This window comes from Globicephala melas, chromosome X, assembly GCF_963455315.2.
Source record: "Globicephala melas chromosome X, mGloMel1.2, whole genome shotgun sequence".
Taxonomy (NCBI): Eukaryota; Metazoa; Chordata; class Mammalia; order Artiodactyla; family Delphinidae; genus Globicephala; species Globicephala melas.
In genome coordinates, this window is record NC_083335.1 from 26,475,186 (window position 1) to 26,491,043 (window position 15,858).

At 40.4% G+C, this 15,858-nt stretch overlaps 1 protein-coding gene across 3 annotated transcripts in view; it reads left to right on the forward strand.

Moving 5' to 3' along the window:
• The first annotated feature begins 3,114 nt into the window (after positions 1-3,114).
• The window catches only part of CUL4B (cullin 4B), a 32,963-nt gene continuing 20,219 nt past the window's right edge, over positions 3,115-15,858 (forward strand). For 2 of the 3 annotated variants that reach the window (XM_030844928.2, XM_030844929.3), the window contains exons 1-3: positions 3,115-3,218; positions 3,958-4,506; positions 6,595-6,710. In XM_030844928.2, coding sequence (XP_030700788.1) covers positions 3,191-3,218; positions 3,958-4,506; positions 6,595-6,710 — 693 coding nt within the window. In that variant the 5' untranslated portion in view covers positions 3,115-3,190. Of the gene's footprint in view, positions 3,219-3,957; positions 4,507-4,699; positions 4,807-6,594; positions 6,711-15,858 lie in introns of those variants that run through there. The other variant, XM_060292487.1, reaches the window with a different exon arrangement.

The following is a 15,858-nucleotide window of genomic DNA, read 5'->3' on the forward strand; positions in this document are numbered from 1 at the left end:
CTGTAAAATGTTAAAAGGAAGTTTTTTTTAATTAATTATTTTATTTATATAAATTTATTTAGTTATTTTATTTTTGGCTGAGTTGGGTCTTTATTGCTGCGCACGGGCTTTCTCTAGTTGTGGCGAGCAGGGGTTACTCTTCGTTGTGGTGCAGCCTTCTCAATGTGGTGGCTTCTCTTGTTGTGGAGCACGGGATCTAGGGCGTGCGGGCTTCAGTCGTTGTGGCACACAGGCTTAGTTGCTCTGTGGCATATGGCATCTTCCCGGACCAGGGCTCGAACCCGTGTCCCCTGCATCGGCAGGCGGATTCTTAACCACTGCACCACCAGGGAAGTCCTCAAAAGGAAGATTTTTATTAACCACTAAGAAAAAAAAGAAAAAATATTCTCCTATGAAACTCACTTAAGGATATTTCATGGAAAACTTAACTAGTAGGTTAGACTACTGGGTCATTCAAAGTGAGCTAGAGCTCAAGAGTCAAGTATCTGTGCTTTTAGAGCTAACATGTAATGTGGAAGACTGAAGGGCTTAGATAACCGTGTCAGATTGGGAGCTATGATTACTACCACGTAGTTGAATATTAACAGGATTCAGCTATCCTGTATGTTAGTATAAAAGTTTATCTTTGTATGGCACTAATTTTTGTAATTTTTAAAATAGCTAGCACTTCCATACACCCTTCTGAGGAATATAATTACATGAATTAGAACAAGGCCTACTTTCTTTTTTCTTTTTTTTGGTCTTGAAAAGTCCTTGGTTAAAATACAAATCCTCCTAGAAAGGGTACCACTTTGGGCCATTATCAGCTGGCCCATCCATACACCCTTCTAAGGAATATAAGTACATGAATTAGAACGACCTTTATCATTGTCCTGAAAAGTAGCCAGTTAATCCTCCCTTATGAAGACATGGCATTATTTTATTCTCATTCAATGAAATACTCAATTCAGTAAGTATTTACTCTGAATTTACACAGTTGTTCAGCACCGTGTGAAATGTGAGACAGAATAAAAGAGGGTTTAATATTTTCAGATATCTTCCCTGGCCTTAAGAGTTTACAGTCTCATTTTGGACAGGAACAACAACACGGTTCATTCGAAACAGGTAGGAGTCCATCTTCCCCCTTTGAGGCCTCTTATCTCTCTTCTCTGTGGCCCTGGGGCCTTAGTTCCATTAGAGCCTTGCTTTCAGCCTGTTGTCATCAAACAGCACAAAGCTGATAGTGGCCCAAGTTGGTGTCTTTTCTAGGAGGATTTGCTTTTTAACCAAGGACTTTTCAAGACAATAAAAAATAAAAAGTGGACCTGTGTAAACAAAATTAAGAAAACTGATTTATTCTTAGGGTTCTGATTTGTCTATCTCAAACTGTACAATACAAACTGCTTTTACTCCATCCATAATCCTGTCACTACCCTGCTTTTAAAAGCCCAGTTTGGTCTCCATACCATCTACCCTACCCTACAGGGTAGACTCCAAAATTTTTGGCTTCATGTTCCAGGCATCCTTGAGCCTCATTTTTCTTACTTTCAACCAGACATACTACTTTCCAGCCTCACTGCACTTTCCATTTTTCCATAAACAGGCCAGGCCCTTTCACAACTCCCTGCTTTGCCCCTGTTTCCACTGCCCAGGATGGCTTTCACCCTCTCTCCTCTTGTCTTTTTGGAAACTTCCTCTTTGAGACCCAGCATAAACCTCAATTCCTCTGTGAAGCTCTTCCTGACTATTCCAGAATTCTCTCAAATGTCTTGTTTCACCTGTTGCTGCAGCACTTTGTACGTTGGTTATAGTACTGTTATAGAAATTAGTTTTGAGACTCTTCTCCCTCTGGCTTCTTGATGGCAGGACCTGGTATAGTGTCTGGCATACAGAGTCTTTCAGTACATGCTCCTTGAATGTTTCCGCAGTTAGAAAGATCAACAGGTTGGCAAATTTAGTTTTATTTGACATTGTGTTCTCCTACATCTCCTCCCCCCCAATACCCTCAGGTTAAATAAAAACTCCCAACAGGGGATTTACACGGTTTATTGTTGCTAATTTAACCAAATTTAGAGGTTTGTTCTTAGGATTACTTCATTTTAAAATTTGCACTCATGTACTATATTGGTAGAAAAGATTGACTTTTGCCAATATTGTTGTCCTAAAACGTCTTGAGACAAAACGTATGAACCAGGATTTGGTAAAAGAAGTGGCTCTGTTTAGTCTGTAAATTACTGAGTTAATGATTGATGGGGCTTGGGGTTGGTCCTGGGAATTGTGTTAGGGAGAAGTGTTAGTTACCTTCCTGTTTCTTGGCCTTAGAATGCACCCTTAACTCGGGCTTCCCTGGTGGGACAGTGGTTAAGAATCCGCCTGCCAATGCAGGGGACACTGGTTCCAGTCCTGGTCTGGGAAAATCCCACATGCCATGAAGCAACTAAGCCCGTGCACCACAACTACTGAGCCTGTGCTCTAGAGCCCGTGAGCCACAACTACTGAAGCCCGCGTGCCTAGAGCCCGTGCTCCGCAACAAGAGAAGCCACCGTCGATTAAGACCCAACGCAGCCAAAAAATAAATTAATTTAAAAAAAAAGAATGCACCCTTAACTCTAGCCAGCCATCTTAGAAAATGCTCCTGGTAGGAAGGTAAAAGGATTTGCAACTACATTACTGAGAAAGGTATCAAAACACTCAGTATTGGGTCATCTGTGTCCTTGACATAAAAGAGAAACAATTTATAGCTCAACCGAATGAAAAACTCATTTTTCTTTCTATATAAGTTCTTTTTCTTTTCCTTTCCTATCTTAACATCATGACATTCCTCCCTAGCATTAGGCATAATGGCATGATTCTATTTTCCTCCATTTCGGGTTACTCCTCTCGCCTTGCAACCCCTCCTTATTCCTTTATCGCTTTCAAAGTTTCCATTCTCCGTTCCCTTACTTTTACTCCCTCCCTCTTTTTTCCCAGCTAGCTCACCCCGCCCCTCACCGTCACCACCTTCCCTCCCCTTCAGGCTCCTTCCCGCTCCTTCTCCCGCCACCACCCCTCCCTGCCCGCCTCGCGTTCAGGAAGCTCCAATCAGGAGCTCCGAAGGTGTCTCGAAGGCCCGCCCCCTCCTCCCTTTCCACTTCTCTGCCCCCCCTTCTCCCTCCCCCACCCCACCCCCACTCAAGTCCTGGGAACCTGGGGGCTTCGGGATCTGGGCGCTATGAAAAGTGTCTGCTCAGTCACTTCCGGTAAGGGCGTTGCGGCGCGAAGCTTCCCGCGGGACTGTTTAGGAGGGGGTGGAAGTAACCGGTGGGCCGGGGGAGGAGAGTGCTGCCTGGGAAGGGGAGCGAGAGAGGGAGGCGGAGGGAGAGCAAGCGCGAGCGTCTCGGGCGCCTCAGCGGCCCCTTTCCCGCCGCCTCCCCACAAGCCAGCTCCCCCGCCCCCCGGCCGCCTGCAGTGCTGCTCTCCACCCCCCACTCTCGCGGACTAACACCGCCCCTCCCTCGCCGCCGCGTGACCGGAAGTGGCGCCATCTTTAGCTTCTTGTGCTATTGACAATAACAAGCTCCGGTTCTCTCCCCCTCCCCCCTCCCCCCAACCACGGCATCTCCCCTCCCAGAGAGAGGGAGAAAAGGAGGAGGAGCTGCAGCCTCACAGACTTACTGAGTCGCTCCTGCAGAAAGGGGGGAGAGAGACCGAAAAGCAGGGGAGGGGGACGGCACGGCCGTTTACCTGTCTGCCTCCTCATTCGCTCTCCCCCCTTGTTCTGCTCACTCCTGGTGTCAGCCTATCCTCCTTCCCAAACCCTCCCATTCCCCCGGTGGAGCCCCCCCTTCACTTTCCTTCTCGTCCTCTGTGTTTCTCCTCTCTTTCTTCCCTTCCCCCTCTAGCATTGCCACCTTCTCTCCTACACGCACTCAGGCATATAAACGTAGGTTTTTGATGCTCGTCTGCCTGTTGACCCCGCTATTTTCATGTTTCCAACAGGTTTTTCTTCCCCCAATCCCTCAGCTGCTGCTGCTGCTGCTCAGGAGGTCAGATCTGCCACTGATGGTAATACCAGCACCACTCCGCCCACCTCTGCCAAGAAGAGAAAGTTAAACAGCAGCAGCAGCAGCAGCGGCAGTAACAGTAGTAACGAGAGAGAAGACTTTGATTCCACCTCTCCCTCCTCTTCCACTCCTTTACAACCCAGGGATTCGGCATCCCCTTCAACCTCGTCCTTCTCCTGCCTGGGGGTTTCAGTGGCTGCTCCCAGCCACGTACCGATACAGAAGAAGCTGCGTTTTGAAGACACCCTGGAGTTTGTAGGGTTTGATGCGAAGATGGCTGAGGAATCCTCCTCCTCCTCCTCCTCATCTTCACCAACTGCTGCAACATCTCAGCAGCAGCAACTTAAAAATAAGAGTATATTAATCTCTTCTGTGGCTTCGGTGCATCACGCAAACGGCCTAGCCAAATCTTCTACCACCGTCTCTAGCTTTGCTAACAGCAAGCCTGGCTCTGCTAAGAAGTTAGTGATCAAGAATTTTAAAGGTAACCAAGGCCAAAATCCATAATCACCTAAGGATTTGACACTTGAGTGGTCACGTGCTCTATTTCTGTTAATATATTAAACAGTATAGAGGTGGCCTAATGTTTTATGCATAATCAATGAGGTGGAGGGAGGTCCTTTTTGGGTGGAGGGTTCATTTTCCGGGGGTGGTTAGTATCCTTGTGCTGAAGCAGACACCAGGTGTTTCTGTGCAGTATTTTGAGGTCTGTCTCAGCCTATTGTATCTAATCTGTTATGCCTTATAACACTGACAATCGATATGATTGATCCGGATTTTACAGGTGAGAAATTTGTATTCTAAAAAGGTTTATTTATTTCAGGTGCATAGTGAACCTTGGCACTGCTGGGATTTTTATTTTTATCCTTCAGTAGGCCACGTTATCTAGTCCCTAGAAATGCAGGTAGGACTAGTGATTTTTTTCATGTTCAAAGAAGACTTATAGTTAGATTTATAATGTTGAATACTACACTCTTGAAACTCATTGTGGAAGCAATAGTTGGAGAAAAGTATTTATGATCTCTTCATTTCTTTCCAAAGGTAGGATTTGGAAGTGAAAATACTGTGTATACACAGTAGTAACTCTGTGTACCACTAGTCTAAAGATAGGAACAATTACTACATCTTTTTTGTTTTTAATCACTGAAATGGGTCCTAAAGTACTGACCTGCAGCTTTTAGGAAAATTTGTTCATTTCAAGTTTTTGAGATATGTGCTTGAGAGTACTGTGAATGCATTGATGCAAATGTAAAATCAACAATTTTTTTAAATGTAATTGAGCTGAATTACTTTTTAATCTCTTGAGTGTGTTTCTGTTTCTCTTTTTCGACACTCTTAACTGGCAAGTAGTGGATGCTAAAATGTTTATTAAATGGGCAAGTAAAATGAATGAACTAAAGTAATATTTACCAGAACAGTGCCTTGTGGCTAAATATTAGTATTGAGAAAATTAAGATTCTCCATGCTTGTATTTTCAACATTAGTGTGGAAATCAGTAATATGCTCTATTTTGTTTTAAGCAGAGTATAGTGTTGTTTATTTTTAACCTTTTCTTTTTTCTATCACTCCTCTCCCACCTCCAGGCTCTCAAGTGTTGTAATCTTTCTGATTTAATAGTAGACTTTTCTGAAGTAAATATGAATTGTAATTGACTAATTTGTTCACTGTTTTATTTAAAATATATCAATTTAATAGCCAAGGATTTTTAAAGAGATGAGCTATGACCCTAATTGCATTGTATACCGGTTTCAGAGATTTTGTTTGGGTTTTTTTCTCCCCCTCCCAAAATAAAAACACATTATTAAGGTATCTGGATGTTTTAATTTAAAAAAACCTCATTGCTGGTCAGTGAAGTTTAAAGCCTGGATTAAGATGTACCTTTCCATTCTGAAAGTGCTACATAGGTTCTGGAGTTGTTTGGATGTTTTAATTTTTTAATATTTTACTCTGCTCATAAATGCAGTTTAAATTAAAACATGAATTAAGATGTTTCTCTCCATTCCTGTAGATACTACATAAATAAGGGGGTCAAACAGACCTGAGTTAGAATCCCAGTTTTACCATTGACTAGCTATGGTGACCTTGGGCAAGCCTTACTAAATGAGTCTTCCAGCTTCAGTTGCCAAATAAGGATAATAATACTTTCCTTAGGACATTATTAGGAAAATTAAGATGTTTATAAAGTACCTTGTACGTAGTAGGCACTCAGTATTTTACGTTTCAGGTACAAAATTCATGTTGACTTTGGTTTACACATGATGGAATAGGATCAGGATTGTTAATTTTTTATTTGTCATTCTTGAATTTTTATTTTTTGAAGCAATTCAGTCAATAGCAGGAAAAAACCCTCACCTTCAGTTTTAATAGGTGAGTCAAAATGACTTACACAGTATTCTGGCATTTCAAATTTTATTCTTTATACTAAGCCTAAATATAATGGTTACTTTAATAGTTAGATATAATACTTATAACAATTTACCCTTAAAGAGCAGTAATACTAGTATTTTGTGGATCTTTTCATTACTATATCCTACATATTATTCTGATTATCAACCTTTTACATATCATCTAGATAAGCCTAAATTACCAGAAAACTACACAGATGAAACATGGCAGAAACTGAAAGAAGCAGTGGAAGCTATCCAGAATAGTACTTCGATTAAGTACAATTTAGAAGAACTCTATCAGGTATGTATTAACTTGGATTACCAGATTTGGTTAGCGTAAATTGAGGTGAAATGTATATGGATTTTACTTTCTGAAATGGGCGCTTATGTAGATTTTTGGTTCCCTTCTAATTACAATTTCTTGATTAATATATGCACTCTGTTTTATAATCAGACCATATGTTCTGACATAAACTATGGGTACAGTCTTATTGGTATAAATTGGGCTTATCTTGGACCCTTCTAATTAGGATTTACAGTTAGGAGTACCTAGCTGTAATAAGTTTGACCTATAATAGAATCCTATAGCCTGGATCCCAAAGATGATTTCTGGTGACATGTCATTCTGTTGTGATACTTCTTGCTAAGTGGTGTTACCTATATAGGAAAGCCCTCAAGAAATGCAGATATTCTCCATATACTTTATTCTACGTCTTTGCTGTTAGCATACTTTTGCCATTTCTTTCTCTTGTTCTTTATGTTGTCTTTTCTCCTGGTCTACAAGACATACCTTAGCCCAAAAATGATCAGCAGGTTGTAGTTCAGCAACTTGGTCTGAGGTTCAGGTTTGTTTCTTTTGCTTAACAAATGGATCTGTATTTGAAGTATTGAACGTAAATATACAATTAAGGGCAATTCCTGATTTAGACTTCTTGCTACCAAGATACTTTGACCTACTGTATTTTTGCCACAACCAATTCAAGAAGTTACTTTCCATTATAGAGTCAGTAGTTTCATATTAAAAAAAAATCCAATGGCTTGAGTTTTTGTATTGATGAGTACTTTGTAAGAAATTATGTTCGTTCAGTTTATCAGAATTCGTAGTTTTCATCTATTCATTTTAGTTGTAGAGATAGTTTGGTGATGGACAAACAGTGGATTAGGAGTCAAAAGACAAAGGGATCTAGTTTTGGCTCTATTACCCTTGTGGTCTTGGGCAAGGTACTAAACCTCTCTCAGCTTCTGTTTCCTCCTTTGTAAATGGGGGAAGAACTCCTGCTCTATCTACCTCACAGCGTTGCTTATAAGACTCAAATAAGATGTTTGTGAAAAACACCTTGAAGCACTACGATAGAAATATAAGTTGATGTTATCACTAGTTAAACTTTTTCATAAGGCACAGTATGACTTTTTCACTTGTAATAGGTCAATTGAGATCACTAGTTTCTGTTGCTGTTTAAATTTAATGCGTCAATGCATGCCAAACAGAATGGTGCCGAATACATAGTAGTGATGCTGTGTAATATTATAAGCATTATAATGCTATGTAAGTGTCAGGGAGTAGTCAGGAGTAGTACTAAGGTATTAAGGATAAGCCCACCTCATTTGGCTCTGTTGGTATATTGCACATGTGGCTCCTGAGATGTACAGTAATAAAAGTAGAATTACAGTTGGAAAGGCCTTAAGCGATTATGTGGTCCAGTATCTTTTCTTTGTATAGTGTATGTGACAGCCTACAAAGTAGGATTATCTCATTTAAGCATTATAGAAACCCTTTGTGAAGTAGATAAGGTAGTAGTTATCATCCCTATTCTATTGAGGAAATGGAGTCTCAGGGACTCCAAAGTCTAGAGTCGTGTATTGGCAGAGCAGGGGACTTAAACCAAGATGCCCAGGTTTTTAGTCCAGTGCACTTTCACTAATACACCACAGCACTTCACATACCTCTGTAGTGCAGTGTTTGAAGCAAATAGTCTTACTTTAGGAAAAGAAACTTTGTCATCAAAGAAGGTAATTTTGGGGGGCTTCCCTGGTGGCGCAGTGGTTAAGAATCCGCCTGCCAGTGCAGGGGACACGGGTTTTTTTTTAAAGACAGTTGGGTCTTCTTACTTTTTAAAAAAATTAATTTATTTATTTACTTATTTTTGGCTGTGTTGGGTCTTTGTTTCTGTGCAAGGGCTTTCTCTAGTTGTGGCAAGCGGGGGCCACTCTTCATCGTGGTGCGCGGGCCTCTCACTATCGTGGCCTCTCTTGTTGTGGAGCGCAGGCTCAGTAGTTGTGGCGCACGGGCCTAGTTGCTCCGCGGCATGTGGGATCTTCCCAAACCAGGGCTCGAACCCATGTCCCCTGCATTGGCAGGCAGATTCTCAACCACTGCCCCACCAGGGAAACCCGGGGGACACGGGTTTGAGCCCTGGTCCAGGAAGATCCCACATGCCGCAGAGCGGCTAAGCCCATGCACCACAACTACTGAGACCCCGTGCCACAACTACTGAAGCCCACGTGCCTGGATCCCATGCTACGCAACGGAAGAGGCCACAGCAATGAGAGGCCCACGCACTGCAGCGAAGAGTAGTCCCCACTTGCTGCAACTAGGAAGAAGCCCGCACGCAGCAATGAAGACCCAACGCAGCCAAAAATAAATAAATAAATTTTAAAAAAGAAGGTAATTTTTTTTCATTCGTGCTTGTATATGGTGTTTCTTTGGATTTGCTGGCATACAGCATCTTTAATTTAAGTAATGTGTTACTTTACATATTTCATATTTCTGACATTTTTTAAAAATTTATTTATTTATTTACTTATTTGGTTGCTCCAGGTCTTAGTTGCGGCAGGCAAGCTCCCTAGTTGCGGCTCACGGGCTCTTTAGTTGTGGCATGCTAACTCTTAGTTTCAGCATGCGTGTGGGATCTAGTTCCCTGACCAGGGATCAAACCTGGGCCCCCTGCATTGGGAGCTCAGAGTCTTAACTGCTGCACCAACAGGGAAGTCCCCATATTTATAACATATTGATTGTAGTTGCTAATGAACCCTATTTACTTTACCTTGAATATTTTTCTAGAGCTTTTGGGTTAAAAAAATATTTTTCCTGGTAAGTTGATTCTGTTAAATCCCTTTGTGTTTCAAGAGCTCATAGCTCACATTTTTTGTGTTTTTCCTTTCTTGTACTTCAGAATTCTTTACCTACTGTTGTTCAGTTGCATTTCTTTAGCCTAAAGTCAGCGTTACAACTTTTCACTCTTTGCATTTTTCATAATACTTTCCTACTTCTGTAATAATAAATTCAAAAGCATTTGTTTCTAGCTCTTTTGCTGTTTTTGACCTTAATTTTATAAATGCTCCTTGGGATTGTTCTCAGAAAGAGTATTTTGAGGTGTTCCAGTTCAAAAAAGAGGATAAAAGGATAAAGGGAGTAAAATTATTTCATACCATCTGGATTTCAGGTGCTTGTTGGATTTTTAACAGGTTGAAATGTAATTTAAAAGTACTCTTCTAAAATTGAAACAATATAGAAGTATGTAGTGTACCAAACAAAAGTTCTCCAAACTCCTCAGCACACACCCCCCACCCCCGTCCCTGAAGTAAACACTTACTTGGCATATGTCTATGCAGAACTTTTTTCTATGAATGAAAAACCATTTTGCTTTGAGGCTTAAGCATGGAAGTCTTCCCTAGTGTGGATTGTATATACTACCTCGTAAGTTTTTAATTTCTAGAAAAGAACGTGCTGTTCTGAGTATATTTGCAATAAGTAAACGTTGTCTTTTAAAAGTGATTTAAGTGTGACTTGTACCTGAGTTTAAAAATTATCTTTCCGGGCTTCCCTGGTGGTGCAGTGGTTGGGAGTCCGCCTGCCACTGCCGGGGGCGCGGGTTCGTGCCCCAGTCCTGGAGGATCCCGCGTTGCCGCGGAGCAGCTGGGCCCATGGGCCATGGCCACTGGGCCTGCGCGTCCAGAGCCTGTGCTCTGAGGCGGGAGGGGCCACGGCCGTGAGGGCGGTGAGGGGCCCGGTACCGGTACCGCAAAAAAAAAAAAAAAAATTATCTTTGCTCCACAACATTGAAATCCTGTTAAGAGTGAGGCAGTGGTTCATGTTGTTTTGGTTTGGGTTTTTTTGTTTGTTTGCTTGTTTGTTTTTGATTGACTACAGATAGGAGTATGGTTAAATGCACTGACTTTTGAGTTGTTCAGCCTGCCTTAGATTTGAGATCTGCCACTCATGATAACTTTGGGTGAGTTACTTCTCTAAGCCTTGGTTTCCTCATTTGCAAAATGGGGAGACTACCTATATGGCAGGGTTGTTCAGTTGTAAATAAAATACTGCAAAAACGTACTTACTACACTGCCTGCTGTATGTCCGTGTCATCAGTGATGATGATGATAAATAGTATTTGAGTCTTTAAAAAAGGTATCTTTAAGATTATGTTTTATTATACATCTCTAAAGCCACACATGTTTTTAAATTCTAAATCCACACTGGGCCAGAACAGCTGGCTGATAAATAGATTACATCCCAAATATGCATCAGAAAACATCATTAGCCAAAGTGAAAAAATAATAGAAAAAGAGAACTCTCTAGGAACAGTGTCCCTCTGCACTGCTCAAGAATGTGTCTTGTTTTTATATGTAGTATCTTAATAGTTGGCATCTTGGTTTTGGTGTGTGACTTTTTTACTAAGTGATATTTTAAGTAATGGGATTATTTTCCTCATGTTCTCAGCCTTGTGTGAATAGCTGTGTAGTGTTTTTAAATCAGCTACCTTTTTTGGAGCTGGCTGGTTTCTGTATGAGTGTTACATTTATTCTTAGTATAAATTTTTAGCTATTATCTTTGAAGGTAAGCTTAGTCCATTCTTCAATTCCGATGAAAATGATTTCATCATTAATAAGGAGAACTCTTGTTTGGTTAGCTTTTTGTGAAATAAATTTTAAATAATGGAGCCTTTCAATTAATGATTCATTCATCAAGTACATGACCGCAAGACTGGAAGCAAATAGTGCATCCATCTGAGTATAGGTTATTTTCCATTGTAAAATCGGGTTTCTTAAGCAGTCAGTGGAGAGCAGGTAGTAGATTCTTAGCAGAAGTGACAAGCTATTATATTCTATGTTGATGACTAGGTATTATGTTCTGTAAGTTTAACGTTTGATGTGTTTAAGCTTAGTCTGTCACGTTACTATTACTCCTGTTTTTACTGAATTGTTAATACTATCCCTGCTATTTATCCCAACTACAAATTCTTAGTCCTTGATAATTTGTCTTATTTAAGCTCTTTTTACTAGATGTAAAAAGAGAAATAATTTAGGTTTCATTGTTCAGCTTCCTTTCTGCAAATTCTTAGTTTTTGATATATTTTGATTATCTTATATTAGGCATTTTTACTAGATGTAAAAAGAGAAATAATTTAGGTTTCATTGTTCGGCTTCCTTTCTGCAAATTCTTAGCTTTTGATATATTTTGATTATCTTATTTTAGGCATTTTTACTAGATGTAAAAAGACATAATTTTGAGTTTTATTGTTGTATCAGTTGTTGAAAAGTTTTGTGGTATGCTTTTCTTTCTCTCTTTAAACATTATGGTTTGAAAAATAAGCCCCAACCTGTTAGGCCAGTGACCAAAGTTCAGCACCCTGGTGGGAATTTAATTTCTTAAGTGTCTGTTGTTGCTAAATCAGAAAATTTTCCAGATTTCCTCCCTTACCATTTATTTTTGCATTCTTTGTATTTTTATCCTTATTTTAATCCTCTTCATTTTTTTATTCTAGTCTTCTTACCCTCATTTCCACTCTTTTCCTCGTACCAAATGCAAGCTCCTGTGCCTTTGCTGTTTCTAAATCTTATATTCTGCAAATTTCAGGAACTATAGTTTTGCATTTCATTTGCTACACGTTTATATTTTCTTAGGAGTTTTTTTTTTCTTCAGACAAACATATGTTTGATGCAATGTATGAATTTTGGAGGAAAGGGGCTGGGATTTAGAGGAATAAAAGTTAAAACCTTATTAGAATGTTTTTATCTTATATCCAACTACCTGCAAAAAGGATTTAAGGCAGCATATTTAACCAGTAGTGATTGGGAGCTTAAGTAAAAAGATAGTTTTATTTAAGAGACTTATAGAATTATCCAGAATGTTTAATACAAATAGTTACCTGTGAAACAAGGTTATATTAGTAATAATTATACCAGATCAAACTTCTAGGGATTTCCAGAGTGTTTAGTGAAATGTAAAATGATACATGTCTAAACTAAAAGTGCTTTTCAAAGGTCTGGAATAAAATAAAGTTTACCTCAAGCTCCTCAATAGTGATTTAACACTTATTCATGTTTCTATCCCAGCACCTAACAGGACAGAGTACTTAGTAAACACCCCATTCTTGTTGAATCAGTGACTGTGTGACTGCTTACTGTGTGCAAAGCTGGACAAATGCCATGGGCATATAGAGATCACTTAGTCCTTGCCCCTAAGGTGCTTATATTCTAGTAGGCTCATGAAATTAGTAGTTTGTGACCAGCATTTTTAAAAAAAGGTAAAATAGAAAATATCGGAGTACATCACACATAGTAATGGTAAGTACAGTTTCATGAAGACTTTGTTTCAATTACATAAATTTTATGTATAATGGATTGTGACATAAAATGTATTTCTTACTGTGGCTTGTCAAAAACTTTTGGAAGCCACTGTTTTAGGCACACATGATTGCTCCAAACAAACCTTGCTTGAAAGTGAGCAAAGCAGAGTATTTAGATCACGGGGTGTATGGAAGATTATAGACAGACATGAGAGTAAAATAATGGTACTATTGAGCCTTGAATGCCATGCTAAAAAGTATGGTGGTGGGGAAGATAGGGTTTTATTGGGGGAGGCAAGTACTTAAGTTTTTTGAATAGTTAGAATATTCATCTGGTTCAAAGCCCCAAAAGTATTACAGAGCATGTAGTAAAGTTTCACTTCCACTCCATCTTCCAACCCTGCTCCCCCAGCTAATAACCCTCTTGACAAACGTAACTGGGTGTATCATTCCAGAAATGGTTCATGTGTGTAAAAACAACTGTGTGGAGGTTTTTTTTTTGCGGTACGCGGGCCTCTCACCGTTGTGGCCTCTCCCGTTGCAGAGCACAGGCCCCGGATGCACAGGCCCAGTGGCCATGGCCCACGGGCCCAACCGCTTCGTGGCACACGGGATCCCCCCGGACCAGGGCACGAACCCGCGTCCCCTGCATTGGCAGGCGGACTCTCAACCACTGCGCCACCAGGGAAGCCCTGTGTGGAGGTTTTTTAAATTAATTTTCTTCCTTTTTTTTAATTTACATAAATGATAGTAGACCATGCACCATACCATTCAGTCCTTTGTATTTTTTTATACCACTTATGGGATTTCTCCATAAATGGTACCTGAAGAGCTTGATGGAAAAGTTCTTAAGGAACAGAAATTACTAGATCTGGTCTATATGTTAAGCAGTCAAGGCTAAATTAGAGAAGCAGGATGTTCTCTTCCATCTTGACCTTCAAAACTCACCTTAGATCCTCCTGCCTTTCCCTTTCCTTCTGTTGTTGCTTCTCATATCTTAAACCATTCTCCAGCTAAACACAGCTGAAGCTGTATGCATATGAAGACCAGCTTAATTCTCTTATTTCTCACTATTCCCATAAGCTCTTTATCCATTTCCCACTGGGTCTTTGGGACTCCACCTCTTTACTTGTGCTCCAGAAGCCTTTCCTGACTTGCCTCTGCCCTAAAGATTGGGTTAGGGACCTCACCTCTATCTTATCCCCGTCATAGCACCCAACACAGTATCTTGTAATTATATGTTTTCTGACCAGTTTTCTCCTTACGCTGTAAGCCCCTTCTGTGTGCGGGACACATTGCTAGTTATAGGTACATTAGGGTTTTTTTTTTGTTTTTTTGTTTGTTTTTTGGTTTTGGGGTTTTTTTTGCGGTACGCGGGCCTCTCACTGCTGTGGCCTCTCCCGTTGCGGAGCACAGGCTCTGGACGCGCAGGCTCAGCGGCCATGGCTCACGGGCCCAGCTGCTCCGCGGCATGTGGGATCTTCCCGGACCGGGGCACGAACCCGTGTCCCCTGCATCGGCAGGCGGACTCTCAACCACTGCACCACCAGGGAAGCCCTACATTAGTTTTTTGAATATTTACTATATTCACCTGGTTCAAAGCCCAAAAAGTATTAAAGAACATATAGTACATGAGCACATGGTCTCTTTCTGTCATTAAGGAGAGTTGGGGGACAGGATATACACATTAAGAGATACAATATTGACTCAGGGACAAGTCAGTGTGGTATGATTGGTGATAGTGCCAAATGAGTCACTGGTAGCCAAGGCAATTAAGGAAAGCTTATTGGAAGAAGTGGAACCTAGCTGAGTAGTAAGGGAATATGGTATCTTGTGTAAGAAGATAAATAGATGCGATGAGAACTAATATATGGAAGAAAGAGTAACACAGCAGAAGGGAATGGTGAAGGAGGACTTGGAAAAGTACTGCAGGTGGGAAATGTGGAGAAGGTGAAATACAAAGACAGAATCTAAGCAGGAAAACGAGAAATGCTGAGAAAATTAGTCACTCAAAAGGAACACCAAGGTACAATGAGAAGACTACTAAAGGAGGAAGGAAGAGAGTCCATAGAGGACTAATGTGAACCAGTCAGGCACATGAAATAAACGTAAACACACACTTAGGCATTTGTGGCCTGACCCAAGGCCCCATGGAAAGTGGTGGCCAGCAGAGACTTAGCCTTCTTATTCCTCCTTAGCTGCTATATCTAAGTGGTCTGCTGTTTCCTGGTAAGGTGTAGTGCCTTTCCTCCTTTGGTATAAGTGGTTTCCTTTAAGCTTTCTTTTCATTTGCTAGTTTATTTGCTGGACGTGCATGCTGGGAATATGACTTCCAGCTACATATTTATAAAATTCCACTCCAACCAAGAGGACTTGGATGGTCCCTTAGAGTCAATTTTAATGGAATTTTTGCCTTGTGTTGTGGTGAGAAAAAAATCCTGGTGTTATACTTAAGTCATTAATAGTTGAAATTGTAGATTATATCAGAGTTCATCCAAAGAGTTTTACCACGCCTGTTGTATTAAATTTGAAAGTCTTTTGATGCACATAAGAAGAAACTCACTGAAATCTCAAGTTTGTCCTTTTGGATCTGAGTATAAAAGGCCAATTCAACTATTAGAATGAAGTAAAAATTCAGTATTTCTTTAGTAATTAATGTTTATCCCATTGTGCAAATTTTAAAACCTCTATTTATTTAAATATTCTTAAGCTGCAATGTTGGAGAAAAATCCCTGTGTATAATTATATCATACTCATTATAATACTGCTAGCAATAAATTCTGCATTGCTCTGTTCAGGAAAACCAAAGAAAGTATAAACAAATTTTATTTCAGTAGTGGTTGGACCACCCAGCCCATCTAATAAACAATTGGTGAAATT